The following is a 15,669-nucleotide window of genomic DNA, read 5'->3' on the forward strand; positions in this document are numbered from 1 at the left end:
ACTGCATCTCATTGCGACACTACAGTCCCTGGTTCGAATCCAGGCTGAGTCACATCTGGCTGTGATTGGCAGTCCCATAGGGCGGCGCACAATTGGCCCAGCGCCGTCCGAGTTTGGCCGTGGTATGCCGTCATGTAAATAAGAATTTGTTCTTAACTGACTTGCCTAGTTAAATAAAGGTTAAATAAATCAAAATAAATACTCCGACCCCCTCTGTCTTAAGTCTGGAGGGGTGCAGTGCAGTATGGAGTAAGATTACCCTCCCTGCCTATCTCTCTCGCACTCTTTCTCCATGTATGTTGTCATGGATACAAGGCTCCAGTAAGCAGTCAGTCAGTTGCAATGGTGTCTATGGTCTGTCTGTTCTCCCACTGGATTCAATGGTGTCTATGGTCTGTCTGTTCTCCCACTGGATTCAATGGTGTCTTTGGTCTGTCTGTCCTCCCACTGGATTCAATGGTGTCTTTGGTCTCTCTGTCCTCCCACTGGTTTTAAGCCCTGGACTGGCTTTGGCACTGGGGTATCAGTGTCCTTAACATGCCATGTGTTAGGCTAGACTTACTGACTGGGTTCCGGTTCTGGATACTTGGTTCTGACTGCCATAGGTAGTGTTTATTTGATATTTTATAAATAGTGCGAAATCAGCACTCTGACTGTTAATCAAATGAATTGGTTAAGTGAGTTGGTTGTTCACGTGGTGGTTGTTTTATGAGGCAGGGTATTGTGGTGTTGATTCCCCATTGCGGTAGGTATGAGTTGCATTCAGACAGCGTGGAGTCTGTTGCTGCTGCAATGAGTCGATGACATCATCGCTTTCTGCCGCCGTGAGGCGGGCACGCGTCCCCTGATGGACCCGGCACTGCTCGCTCAGACTGGAAAGAACAGGTAGAGGGGGGGGGGGGGGAATTACAATGTAGAGGGAGGGAGAAAATGAATGGGATGGACAGAGAGGAGAAAAACATACACACAATGGAGGGAGGGAGACTAAAGGAAGAGAGCGTGAGAGTATAGAGAGATTAATAAACACAGACAGACAGATGGACAAGAGAGCCAGTCAAGTAGGCCCGAGAGGAATAAGAATGAAGTAGAGAGGAGAGGAATGTGACTGAAGGAGAGAGGAGAGGAATGTGACTGAAGGAGAGAGGAGAGGAATGTGACTAAAGTAGAGAGGAGAGGAATGTGACTGAAGGAGAGAGGAGAGGAATGTGACTGAAGGAGAGAGGAGAGGAATGTGACTGAAGGAGAGAGGAGAGGAATGTGACTGAAGGAGGGAGGAGAGGAATGTGACTGAAGGAGAGAGGAGAGGAATGTGACTGAAGTAGAGAGGAGAGGAATGTGACTGGAGGAGAGAGGAGAGGAATGTGACTGAAGGAGAGAGGAGAGGAATGTGACTGAAGGAGAGAAGAGAGGAATGTGACTGAAGTAGAGAGGAGAAGAATGTGACTGAAGTAGAGAGGAGAGGAATGTGACTGAAGGAGAGAGGAGAGGAATGTGACTGAAGGAGAGAGGAGAGGAATGTGACTGAAGGAGAGAGGAGAGGGATGTGACTGAAGGAGAGAGGAGAAGAATGTGACTGAAGTAGAGAGGAGAGGAATGTGACTGAAGGAGAGAGGAGAGGAATGTGACTGAAGGAGAGAGGAGAGGAATGTGACTGAAGGAGAGAGGAGAGGGATGTGACTGAAGGAGAGAGGAGAGGAATGTGACTGAAGGAGAGAGGAGAGGAATGTGACTGAAGGAGAGAGGAGAGGAATGTGACTGAAGGAGAGAGGAGAGGAATGTGACTGAAGTAGAGAGGAGAGGAATGTGACTGGAGGAGGGAGGAGAGGAATGTGACTGAAGGAGAGAGGAGAGGAATGTGACTGAAGTAGAGAGGAGAGGAATGTGACTGAAGGAGGGAGGAGAGGAATGTGACTGAAGGAGAGAGGAATGTGACTGAAGGAGAGGAATGTGACTGAAGGAGGGAGGAGAGGAATGTGACTGAAGGAGGGAGAGAAGGAGAGGAATGTGACTGAAGGAGGGAGGAGAGGAATGTGACTGAAGGAGAGGAATGTGACTGAAGGAGGGAGGAGAGGAATGTGACTGAAGGAGGGAGGAGAGGAATGTGACTGAAGGAGAGAGAGAAGGAAAGGAATGTGACTGAAGGAGAGAGAGGAGAGGAATGTGACTGAAGGAGAGAGAGAAGGAGAGGAATGTGACTGAAGGAGAGAGAGGAGAGGAATGTGACTGAAGGAGAGAGCGAAGGAGAGGAATGTGACTGAAGGAGGGAGGAGAGGAATGTGACTGAAGGAGGGAGAGAAGGAGAGGAATGTGACTGAAGGAGAGAGAGGAGAGGAATGTGACTGAAGGAGAGGAATGTGACTGAAGGAGGGAGGAGAAGAATGTGACTGAAGGAGAGAGAGAATGAGAGGAATGTGACTGAAGGAGAGAGGAGAGGAATGTGACTGAAGGAGAGAGAGAAGGAGAGGAATGTGACTGAAGGAGAGAGGAGAGGAATGTGACTGAAGGAGAGGAATGTGACTAAAGGAGAGAGGAGAGGAATGTGACTGAAGGAGAGAGGAGAGGAATGTGACTGAAGGAGAGAGAAGGAGAGGCATGTGACTGAAGGAGAGAGAAGGAGAGGAATGTGACTGAAGGAGAGAGAGGAGAGGAATGTGACTGAAGGAGAGAGGAGAGGAATGTGACTGAAGGAGAGAGAGAAGGAGAGGAATGTGACTGAAGGAGAGAGAGAAGGAGAGGAATGTGACTGAAGGAGAGAGGAGAGGAATGTGACTGAAGGAGAGAAAGAAGGAGAGGAATGTGACTGGAGAGAGGAGAGGAATGTGACTGGAGGAGAGAGGAGAGGAATGTGACTGAAGGAGAGGAATGTGACTGAAGGAGAGAGAAGGAGAGGAATGTGACTGAAGGAGAGAGAAGGAGAGGCATGTGACTGAAGGAGAGAGAAGGAGAGGCATGTGACTGAATGAGAGAGGAGAGGAATGTGACTGAAGGAGAGGCATGTGACTGAAGGAGAGAGAAGGAGAGGAATGTGACTGAAGGAGAGAGAAGGAGAGGAATGTGACTGGAGGAGAGAGAAGGAGAGGAATGTGACTGAAGGAGAGGCATGTGACTGAAGGAGAGAGAAGGAGAGGAATGTGACTGAAGGAGAGAGAAGGAGAGGCATGTGACTGAAGGAGAGAGAAGAGAGGTGCACTCTGTCTGATCTCACTGAATGAAGCGTTAGATATCAGTTAAGGGGAGAAAGAGAAGAGAGGATGGTGAGCCTCATCTGGAGGAGAGAGGGAGGAATGGGGTTATTACAGGTCAGCCCGACTGGCAGAGGGAGGGAGGGGTACAAAATAATATTTATTAACACTTCTATGCCCTTCTGAGATATGTAACTTTTGTTTTAGTCCACATACAGTACCAGTCAAAAGTTTGGACACACTTACTCATTCCAGGGTTTTTCTTTATTTTTACAATTTTCTACATTGTAGAATAAATGGAAGACATCAAAACTATGAAATAACACATATGGAATCATGTAGTAACCAAAAAAGTGTTGAACAAATAAAAATATATTTTATATTTGAGATTCTTCAAATAGCGCCACCCTTTGCCTTGATGACAGCTTTCCACACTCTTGGCATTCTCTTAACCAGCTTCACCTGGGATGCTTTTCCAACAGTCTTGAAGGAGTTCCCACATATGCTGAGCACTTGTTGGCTGTTTTTCCTTCACTCTGCAGTCAAACTCATCCCAAACCATCTCAATTGGGTTGAGGTCGGGTGATTGTGGAGGCCAGGTCATCTGATGCAGGTGAAAGCTATGATCCCTTATTGATGTCACTTGTTAAATCTGCTTCAATCAGTGTAAATGGAGGGGAGGAGACAGGTAAAATAAGGATTTTTAAGCCTTGAGACAACTGAGACATGGATTTTGTATGTGTGCCATTCAAAGGGTGAATGGGCAAGACAAAATATTTAAGTGCCTTTGAACGGGATAGGTGCCAGGCTCACCAGTTTGGGTCAAGAACTGCAATGCTGTTGGGTTTTTCACGCTCAACAGTTTCCCGTGTGTATCAAGAATGGTCCACCACCAAAAGGACATCCAGCCAACTTGGAGGGCCATCATCCCTGTTGAACGCTTTCGACACCTTGTAGAGTTTCCAACAAATGTTGTCTGTGCTGAGGGCAAAAGAGGGTGCAACTCAATATTAGGAAGGTGTTTCTAATGTTTTGTACATTGAGTGTATAACACATGTTGAAAATAAATAACACTTTTATTCAAAACACACATCAAGGAACCCTTGATCAACCAGGTCATTGGCTGAGTAGCTTACCTGGCGAAAGGTCAAAAATGCCCTCACAATCAAATAAATCTTAACCTTTGACCTGGAAGTGTTCCCCCCTGGATCGTATTTCCCTTCTTTGAGCCCAGCCTGTGAATGGCGATCACATGACATGACTTGGCCTGTGGTGGCAGCAAGGTGAAAGCAAGTGATTAGGATTGTCCCTGCATCACAGTAGAGGTATTGATTCAGATAGATTAGGAGGGAATCTCTATATCTCATCCTTTCTCTACTTCTCTCTCATTCTCTCCCTCTCGCTCCCCTTTCTCAGCCCCTTCTCTATCTTCCTTTCTGACTCAATTAGGGGGGATCTCTCTCTATCACCCTCTCTCTACTTCTCTCTTTCTCCCTCTCTCAAAGAGGCTTTCATGTGACCCACCTGCTGAACACAGGCTGCTCGGCCCCCAAAAGAGCCCCCTCTGTTCTGCCTGCCAATGGAGTCCGCTCCCTCTCCCTACCTCATTCACAGTTCACACGCCTGCCCCGGTGTGGCTGCCCCGGTGTAGCTAACAGCCACCGCGTTTCTCCAAAGACTTTGTCTAAACGTTAACCAACCAGTGGGTTTGTTGCTTGCCTGGGTAAAGCTGAGTTTAGGGGTTCGGGTGTAGGATATGCCACACATGGTTTCTGGGTGCTCGCACGGTTGTTGAACATGAACGTTGCCATGATGCTTGGGCTTAAGAAGATGAGTTATGAGAAGATGAGGGACTACTATGGGGATCTGGATAGTCCCTTTTGTCAGGTTTGGTTTGTTTGTCATCTTCACACTTTATGTTGTTGTGACTTGGACTAACTTGACTTGACTTTGGCTGACCTAACCAATGTAAATCACATTACATCATAGTCCACTCATCAAGTCAATCTACATTGATTAACCGGTTGGATTTAAATTAGATCTGTATGAACAGGGTATTTATTGAAGACATTTGTTGGATCTCCTCCTTTCTAATGTAGGATCTCCTCCTCCCTCCTCCTTTCTAATGTTGGATCTACTCCTCCCTCCTCCTTTCTAATGTTGGATCTCCTCCTCCCTCCTCCTTTCTAATGTTGGATCTACTCCTCCCTCCTCCTTTCTAATGTTGGATCTCCTCCTCCCTCCTCCTTTCTAATGTTGGATCTACTCCTCCCTCCTCCTTTCTAATGTTGGATCTCCTCCTCCCTCCTCTTTTCTAATGTAGGATCTCCTCCTCCCTCCTCCTTTCTAATGTTGGATCTCCTCCTCCCTCCTCCTTTCTAATGTTGGATCTCCTCCTCCCTCCTCCTTTCTAATGTAGGATCTCCTCCTCCCTCCTCCTTTCTAATGTTGGATCTCCTCCTCCCTCCTCCTTTCTAATGTTGGATCTACTCCTCCCTCCTCCTTTCTAATGTTGGATCTCCTCCTCCCTCCTCCTTTCTAATGTTGGATCTCCTCCTCCCTCCTTTCTAATGTTGGATCTCCTCCTCCCTCCTCCTTTCTAATGTTGGATCTCCTCCTCCCTCCTCCTTTCTAATGTTGGATCTCCTCCTCCCTCCTCCTTTCTAATGTTGGATCTCCTCCTCCCTCCTCCTTTCTAATGTAGGATCTCCTCCTCCCTCCTCCTTTCTAATGTTGGATCTCCTCCTCCCTCCTCCTTTCTAATGTTGGATCTACTCCTCACTCCTTTCTAATGTTAGATCTCCTCCTCCCTCCTTTCTAATGTTAGATCTCCTCCTCCCTCCTTTCTAATGTTAGATCTCCTCCTCCCTCCTTTCTAATGTTAGATCTCCTCCTCCCTCCTTTCTAATGTTAGATCTCCTCCTCCCTCCTTTCTAATGTTGGATCTCCTCCCTCCTTTCTAATGTTGGATCTCCTCCTCCCTCCTTTCTAATGTAGGATCTCCTCCTCCCTCCTCCTTTCTAATGTTGGATCTCCTCCTCCCTCCTTTCTAATGTAGGATCTCCTCCTCCCTCCTCCTTTCTAATGTTGGATCTCCTCCTCCCTCCTTTCTAATGTAGGATCTCCTCCTCCCTCCTCCTTTCTAATGTTGGATCTACTCCTCCCTCCTCCTTTCTAATGTTGGATCTCCTCCTCCCTCCTACTTTCTAATGTTGGATCTAATCCTCCCTCCTTTCTAATGTTAGATCTCCTCCTCCTCCCTCCTCCTTTCTAATGTTGGATCTACTCCTCCCTCCTGTCTAATGTAGGATCTCCTCCTCCCTCCTCCTTTCTAATGTAGGATCTCCTCCTCCCTCCTGTCTAATGTAGGATCTCCTCCTCCCTCCTCCTTTCTAATGTTGGATCTCCTCCCTCCTTTCTAATGTTAGATCTCCTCCTCCCTCCTCCTTTCTAATGTAGGATCTCCTCCTCCCTCCTTTCTAATGTTGGATCTCCTCCTCCCTCCTCCTTTCTAATGTAGGATCTCCTCCTCTCTCCTCCTTTCTAATGTTGGATCTACTCATCCCTCCTTTCTAATGTTGGATCTACTCCTCCCTCTTTTCTAATGTTGGATCTACTCCTCCCTCTTTTCTAATGTTGGATCTCCTCCTCCCTCTTTTCTAATGTTCGATCTACTCCTCCCTCTTTTCTAATGTTGGATCTACTCCCTTCTTTCTAATGTTGGATCTAATCCTCCCTCCTTTCTAATGTTGGATCTACTCCTCCCTCTTTTCTAATGTTCGATCTAATCCTCCCTCCTTTCTAATGTTGGATCTCCTCCTCCCTCCTCCTTTCTAATGTTGGATCTCCTCCTCCCTCCTCCTTTCTAATGTAGGATCTCCTCCTCCCTCCTCCTTTCTAATGTTGGATCTACTCCTCCCTCCTCCTTTCTAATGTTGGATCTACTCCTCCCTCCTCCTTTCTAATGTAGGATCTCCTCCTCCCTCCTCCTTTCTAATGTAGGATCTCCTCCTCCCTCCTCCTTTCTAATGTTGGATCTCCTCCTCCCTCCTCCTTTCTAATGTTGGATCTACTCCTCCCTCCTCCTTTCTAATGTTGGATCTACTCCTCCCTCCTTTCTAATGTTGGATCTACTCCTCCCTCCTTTCTAATGTTGAATATAATCCTCCCTCCTTTCTAATGTTGAATATAATCCTCCCTCCTTTCTAATGTTGGATCTCCTCCTCCCTCCTTTCTAATGTTGAATATAATCCTCCCTCCTTTCTAATGTTGAATATAATCCTCCCTCCTTTCTAATGTTGGATCTCCTCCTCCCTCTTTTCTAATGTTCAATCTACTCCTCCCTCTTTTCTAATGTTGGATCTACTCCTCCCTCCTTTCTAATGTAGGATCTCCTCCTCCCTCTTTTCTAATGTTCAATCTACTCCTCCCTCTTTTCTAATGTTCAATCTACTCCTCCCTCTTTTCTAATGTTGGATCTACTCCTCCCTCCTTTCTAATGTTGGATCTCCTCCTCCCTCCTCCTTTCTAATGTTGGATCTCCTCCTCCCTCCTCCTTTCTAATGTAGGATCTCCTCCTCCCTCCTCCTTTCTAATGTTGGATCTACTCATCCCTCCTTTCTAATGTTGGATCTACTCCTCCCTCTTTTCTAATGTTGGATCTACTCCTCCCTCTTTTCTAATGTTGGATCTCCTCCTCCCTCTTTTCTAATGTTCGATCTACTCATCCCTCCTTTCTAATGTTGGATCTACTCCTCCCTCTTTTCTAATGTTGGATCTACTCCCTTCTTTCTAATGTTGGATCTAATCCTCCCTCCTTTCTAATGTTGGATCTACTCCTCCCTCTTTTCTAATGTTGGATCTACTCCTCCCTCTTTACTAATGTTGGATCTACTCCCTCCTTTCTAATGTTGGATCTACTCCCTCCTTTCTAATGTTGGATCTACTCCTCCCTCTTTTCTAATGTTGGATCTACGCCTCCCTCTTTTCTAATGTTCGATCTACTCATCCCTCCTTTCTAATGTTGGATCTACTCCTCCCTCTTTTCTAATGTTGGATCTACGCCTCCCTCTTTTCTAATGTTCGATCTACTCATCCCTCCTTTCTAATGTTGGATCTACTCCTCCCTCTTTTCTAATGTTCGATCTACTCCTCCCTCCTTTCTAATGTTGGATCTACTCCTCCCTCTTTTCTAATGTTCGATCTACTCCTCCCTCCTTTCTAATGTTCGATCTACTCCTCCCTCCTTTCTAATGTTGGATCTACTCCCTTCTTTCTAATGTTGGATCTAATCCTCCCTCTTTTCTAATGTTGGATCTAATCCTCCCTCTTTTCTAATGTTGGATCTACTCCTCCCTCTTTTCTAATGTTCGATCTACTCCTCCCTCCTTTCTAATGTTGGATCTACTCCCTTCTTTCTAATGTTGGATCTAATCCTCCCTCTTTTCTAATGTTGGATCTACTCCTCCCTCTTTTCTAATGTTCGATCTAATCCTCCCTCCTTTCTAATGTTGGATCTACTCCTCCCTCTTTTCTAATGTTGGATCTACTCCTCCCTCCTTTCTAATGTTGGATCTACTCCTCCCTCTTTTCTAATGTTCGATCTACTCCTCCCTCCTTTCTAATGTTGGATCTACTCCCTTCTTTCTAATGTTCGATCTACTCCTCCCTCCTTTCTAATGTTGGATCTACTCCCTTCTTTCTAATGTTGGATCTAATCCTCCCTCTTTTCTAATGTTGGATCTACTCCTCCCTCTTTTCTAATGTTGATCTACTCCTCCCTCCTTTCTAATGTTGGATCTCCTCCTCCCTCCTTTCTAATGTTGATCTAATCCTCCCTCCTTTCTAATGTTGATCTAATCCTCCCTCCTTTCCAATCAGTGCAGATGAAGGGCAGTAGAATTGGAGAGGACATATTTTTATGTCATTGAGATAGTGCCTTTGTGTGTCCCATACTGTTTGACCTATGACCTCAGTTGTTTTAACTACCTTTGCGATTAGTTGTTTGATTGATTGAATCTCCTCCACAGGTAACCAAGCAGATCCATCAGCACGAGCAGGAGAATGAGCTGCGGGAGCAGATGTCAGGTTATAAACGGATGAGACGGCAGCACCAGAAGCAGCTGATCGCTCTAGAGAATAAGCTGAAGGCAGAGATGGACGAACACAGACTGAAGTTGCAGAAGGAGGTGGAGACTCAGGCCAACAATGCCTATATAGAGCTAGAGAAACTGGCCAAGAGACACACCATCCACTGTGAAAAAGAGGTGGGTCTGGGGGGGGGGGGGGGGGGGGTCCTGTCTTGTCCTGTCCTGGAGAAGTGCCATACTGTCCAATCAAAGGAGGTTTCTGGGGAGAGGGAAAGGACAACTTGTTCATGTTATGGGTTGGGCATTGCTGCCACCCAATGTCAAGAAGCTGTTAAAAAGCACACCAGTTCATCTGTAACTATGCAGATTATAGGTTAACCTCCATGGTCCAGCATAACCTCCTTGACGTCCACTAGCACGTCTAATAACACGTCCACTAACACTAGCACGTCCACTAACACTAGCACGTCCACTAACACTAGCACGTCCACTAACACTAGCAAGTCCACTAGCACTAGCACGTCCACTAGCACTAGCACGTCCACTAACACGTCCAATAACACGTCCACTAACACTAGCACGTCCACTAACACGTCCAATAACACGTCCACTAACACTAGCAAGTCCACTAGCACTAGCACGTCCACTAGCACTAGCACGTCCACTAACACGTCCACTAGCACGTCCACTAACACTAGCACGTCCACTAACACTAACACGTCCACTAACACTAGCACGTCCACTAGCACTAGCACGTCCACTAGTACTAGCACATCCACTAGCACGTCTAATAACACGTCCACTAGCACTAGCACGTCCACTAGCACGTCTAATAACACGTCCACTAACACTAGCACGTCCACTAACACTAGCACGTCCACTAACACTAGCACGTCCACTAACACTAGCATGTCCACTAACACTAACACGTCCACTAACACTAGCACGTCCACTAGCACTAGCACGTCCACTAACACGTCCACTAACACGTCTAATAACACGTCCACTAGCACGTACACTAGCACGTCCACTAACACTAACACGTCCACTAACACTAGCACGTCCACTAGCACGTCCACTAGCACGTCCACTAACACGTCCACTAACACTAGCACGTCCACTAACACTAGCACGTCCACTAACACTAGCACGTCCACTAGCACGTCCACTAACACGTCCACTAGCACGTCCACTAGCACGTCCACTAACACGTCCACTAACACTAGCACGTCCACTAACACTAGCACGTCCACTAACACTAGCACGTCCACTAACACTAGCACGTCCACTAACACTAGCACGTCCACTAGCACGTCCACTAACACTAGCACGTCCACTAACACTAGCACGTCCACTAACACTAGCACGTCCACTAACACTAGCACGTCCACTAACACTAGCACGTCCACTAACACTAGCACGTCCACTAGCACGTCCACTAACACTAGCACGTCCACTAGCACGTCCACTAACACGTCCACTAACACGTCCACTAACACTAGCACGTCCACTAACACTAGCACGTCCACTAACACTAGCACGTCCACTAACACTAACACGTCCACTAACAGTAGCACGTCCACTAGCACGTCCACTAACACGTCCACTAACACTAACACGTCCACTAACACTAACACGTCCACTAACACTAGCACGTCCACTAACACTAGCACGTCCACTAACACTAGCACGTCCACTAACACTAGCACGTCCACTAACACTAGCACGTCCACTAACACTAGCACGTCCACTAACACTAGCACGTCCACTAACACTAGCACGTCCACTAACACTAACACGTCCACTAACAGTAGCACGTCCACTAACACTAACACGTCCACTAGCACGTCCACTAGCACGTCCACTAGCACGTCCACTAGCACGTCCACTAACACGTCCACTAACACTAGCACGTCCACTAGCACGTCCACTAACACTAGCACGTCCACTAGCACGTCCACTAACACTAGCACGTCCACTAACACTAACACGTCCACTAACACTAGCACGTCCACTAACACTAGCACGTCCACTAACACTAACACGTCCACTAACACTAGCACGTCCACTAGCACGTCCACTAACACTAGCACGTCCACTAACACGTCCACTAACACTAGCACGTCCACTAGCACGTCCACTAACACTAGCACGTCCACTAACACGTCCACTAACACTAGCACGTCCACTAACACTAGCACGTCCACTAACACTAGCACGTCCACTAACACTAGCACGTCCACTAACACTAGCACGTCCACTAACACTAACACGTCCACTAACACTAGCACGTCCACTAACACTAGCACGTCCACTAACACTAACACGTCCACTAACACTAGCACGTCCACTAGCACTAGCACGTCCACTAGCACTAGCACGTCCACTAGCACTAGCACGTCCACTAACACTAGCACGTCCACTAACACGTCCACTAACACGTCCACTAACACGTCCACTAACACGTCCACTAACACGTCCACTAGCACGTCCACTAGCACGTCCACTAGCACGTCCACTAACACGTCCACTAACACTAGCACGTCCACTAACACTAGCACGTCCACTAACACTAGCACGTCCACTAACACTAGCACGTCCACTAACACTAGCACGTCCACTAACACTAGCACGTCCACTAGCACTAGCACGTCCACTAGCACTAGCACGTCCACTAGCACTAGCACGTCCACTAACACTAGCACGTCCACTAACACTAGCACGTCCACTAACACTAGCACGTCCACCAGCACGTCCACTAACACTAGCACGTCCACTAACACTAACACGTCCACTAACACTAGCACTAGCACGTCCACTAGCACTAGCACGTCCACTAGCACTAGCACGTCCACTAGCACTAGCACGTCCACTAGCACTAGCACGTCCACTAACACTAGCACGTCCACTAGCACTAGCACGTCCACTAGCACTAGCACGTCCACTAACACTAACACGTCCACTAACACGTCCACTAACACTAGCACGTCCACTAGCACTAGCACTAGCACGTCCACTAGCACTAACACGTCCACTAACACTAGCACTAGCACGTCCACTAACACTAGCACTAGCACGTCCACTAGCACTAGCACGTCCACTAGCACTGGCACGTCCACTAGCACTGGCACGTCCACTAGCACTAACACGTCCACTAACACTAGCACGTCCACTAACACTAGCACGTCCACTAACACTAGCACGTCCACTAACACTAGCACGTCCACTAACACGTCCACTAACACGTCCACTAACACTAGCACGTCCACTAACACTAGCACGTCCACTAACACTAACACGTCCACGTCCACTAGCACGTCCACTAACACTAGCACGTCCACTAACACTAGCACGTCCACTAACACGTCCACTAACACGTCCACTAACACGTCCACTAACACGTCCACTAGCACGTCCACTAGCACGTCCACTAGCACTAGCACGTCCACTAACACTAGCACGTCCACTAGCACTAACACGTCCACTAACACTAGCACGTCCACTAACACTAGCACGTCCACTAACACGTCCACTAACACGTCCACGTCCACTAGCACGTCCACTAACACTAGCACGTCCACTAACACTAGCACGTCCACTAACACGTCCACTAACACGTCCACTAACACGTCCACTAGCACGTCCACTAACACGTCCACTAGCACGTCCACTAACACTAGCACGTCCACTAACACTAGCACGTCCACTAGCACTAGCACGTCCACTAACACTAGCACGTCCACCAGCACGTCCACTAACACTAGCACGTCCACTAGCACTAGCACGTCCACTAGCACTAGCACGTCCACTAACACTAACACGTCCACTAACACGTCCACTAACACGTCCACTAGCACGTCCACTAGCACTAACACGTCCACTAACACTAGCACGTCCACTAGCACGTCCACTAGCACTAGCACGTCCACTAGCACTAGCACGTCCAGTAGCACTAGCACGTCCAGTAGCACTAGCACGTCCAGTAGCACTAGCACGTCCACGTCCACTAGCACGTCCACTAACACGTCCACTAGCACGTCCATTAACACGTCCACTAACTCTAGCACGTCCACTAGCACGTCCACTAGCACGTCCACTAACAAGCTACCTGTCTCTTAATGGTGTTAGTGTACTGTGCATTCGGAAAGTATTGAGACCCCTTCATTTTTTTCCACATTTTGTTACGCACAGCCTTAAACAAAAATAGATTCTATTGTTTTTCCCCCCTCATTAATCTACACACAGTAGTCAAGAATGACAAAGCAAAAACAGGTTTTTAGAAATGTTTGCAATTTTATTAAATAAAAAAAACTGATACCACTTTTACATAAGTATTCAGACCCTTTACTCAATACTTTGTTGAAGCACCTTTGGCAGCAATTACAGCCTTGAGTCTTGGATATGACACTACAAGCTTGGCACACCTGTATTTGGGGAGTTTCTGTCATTCTTCTCTGTAGATCATCTCAAGCTCTGTCATGTTGGATGGGGAGCGTCGCTGCGCAGCAATTTTCAGGTCTCCAGAGATGTTCGGTCGGGTTCAAGTCCAGGCTCTGGCTGGGCCACTCAAGGACATTCAGAAACTTGTCCCGAAGACTTGTCCTAGGCTGTGTGCTTAGGGTCGTTGTCCTGTTGGAAGGTTAACCTTCGCCCCAGTCTGAGGTCCTGAGCGCTTTGGAGCAGGTTTTCATCAAGGATCTCTCTGTACTTTGCTCCGTTCGTCTTTCCTTCAATCCTGACTAATCTCCTAGGCCCTGCCACTGAAAAACATCCCAACAGCATGATGGTGCCACCATGCTTTACCGTAGAGATGGCCAGGTGATGAGTGGTGCCCTTCTCCCCCAATTGCTCAGTTTGGCCTGGCGGCCAGTTCTAGGAAGAGTCTTGATGGTTCCAAACTTCTTCCATTTAAGAATTATGGAGGCTACTGTGTTCTAGGGGACGTACAATGCTGCAGAAATGTTTTGGGACCCTTCTCCAGATCTGTGCCTCAACACAATCCTATCTCAGATCTCTACAGACAATTCCTTTGACCTCATGGCTTGGTTTTTGATCTGACACGCACTGTCAACTGTTGGACCTTTATATAGACAGGTGTGTGCCTTTAGCAAATCATGACCAATCAACTGAATTTACCACAGGTGGAATCCAATCAAGTTGTAGAAACACCTCAAGGATGATCAATGGAAACAGGATGCACCTGAATTCAATTTCGAGTCTCATAGCAAAGGATCTGAATACTTATGTAAATAAGGTATTTCTGGTTTTTATTTTTTTATACATTTGCAAAAAAAAAAAAAAAACTGTTTTTCGCTTTGTCATTATGGGGTGTTGTGTGTAGATTGAGGAAAACTATTATTCAATCAATTTTAAAATAAGGCTGTAACGTAACAAAATGTGGAAAAAGTGAAGGGGTCTGAATAGTTTCAGAATGCACTCTACTCTAAGAATACTTAACACTAACACCACTAACAGACAGGTAGCAAAACAACATTAGCCATGTGTTTTCTCCCTGTGTGCCTCTCCCACACAAGGCCCCTTCATAGCTAACTAATATCTGTGCCTCTCTCTCTCCCCACCCCTCTCTTTCTCTCTCTCTCCCTACTCCTCTCTCACTCCCTACTCCTCTCTCCCTCCCCCCCTCTCTCTCTACCTCCCCCTCCCTCCATCCCCCCTGTCTCTCAATTCAATTTAAGGGCTTTATTGGCATGGGAAACATATGTTAACATTGCCAAAGCAAGTGAACTAGATAATAAACAAAAGTGAAATAAACAACAAAAATGAACAGTAAACATTACACTCCCTCTCTCATTTCCCCTCAGATGAAGACAATGTCATCAGATGAGAAGAAGTTACAGCAGCAGATCGTGTCCCAGCAGAAGAAGGAGCTCACCACCTTCCTAGATAATCAGAAGAAGCAGTATAAGCTCTGCAAGGAGAAGATGAAAGAGGTCCTTTATTCCCCCTTTTCCAGCCTCACACTATATGCTCTGTATTGAGCTGAGTTGAATCGATCCTTGGTACAAGCTCTGCAAGGAAAGATTGGAGGTCGCAACGCAACACTGTTTATGTCCTCTAGCTAGCTAGTACAGGACTGTACCCTCGTATAATGCCTCTACAGTAGGAATAATCTCAGCACCCATGACACATCTACTATGTATTGCGATGGGTGGAAACAACCATCCTACAAATACACACACATAAACACACACACACACATACACACATACAAACACACATACAAACACACGTACAAACACACATACAAACACACACACATACAAACATACACAAGTACAGTATGTTTGATCATCGTGCATTTTCATTTCACTGAGGAGGAGCTGAGTCACTCCTCCCACTCACTCACTACACACACACTCACACACACACACACACAC

The 15,669-nt window shown here is 46.9% G+C and overlaps 1 protein-coding gene across 4 annotated transcripts in view; it reads left to right on the forward strand.

The window, feature by feature from the left end:
• LOC129826655 (serine/threonine-protein kinase TAO3-like) overlaps positions 1–15,669 on the forward strand; it is a 163,554-nt gene that overhangs the window by 138,142 nt on the left and 9,743 nt on the right. For 3 of the 4 annotated variants that reach the window (XM_055887616.1, XM_055887617.1, XM_055887618.1), the window contains 2 exons: positions 9,212–9,448; positions 15,094–15,222. In XM_055887616.1, the coding sequence (XP_055743591.1) occupies positions 9,212–9,448; positions 15,094–15,222 (366 nt within the window). Of the gene's footprint in view, positions 1–4,707; positions 5,070–9,211; positions 9,449–15,093; positions 15,223–15,669 lie in introns of those variants that run through there. The other variant, XM_055887619.1, reaches the window with a different exon arrangement.

Source organism: Salvelinus fontinalis, chromosome 28, assembly GCF_029448725.1.
Source record: "Salvelinus fontinalis isolate EN_2023a chromosome 28, ASM2944872v1, whole genome shotgun sequence".
NCBI lineage: Eukaryota > Metazoa > Chordata > Actinopteri > Salmoniformes > Salmonidae > Salvelinus > Salvelinus fontinalis.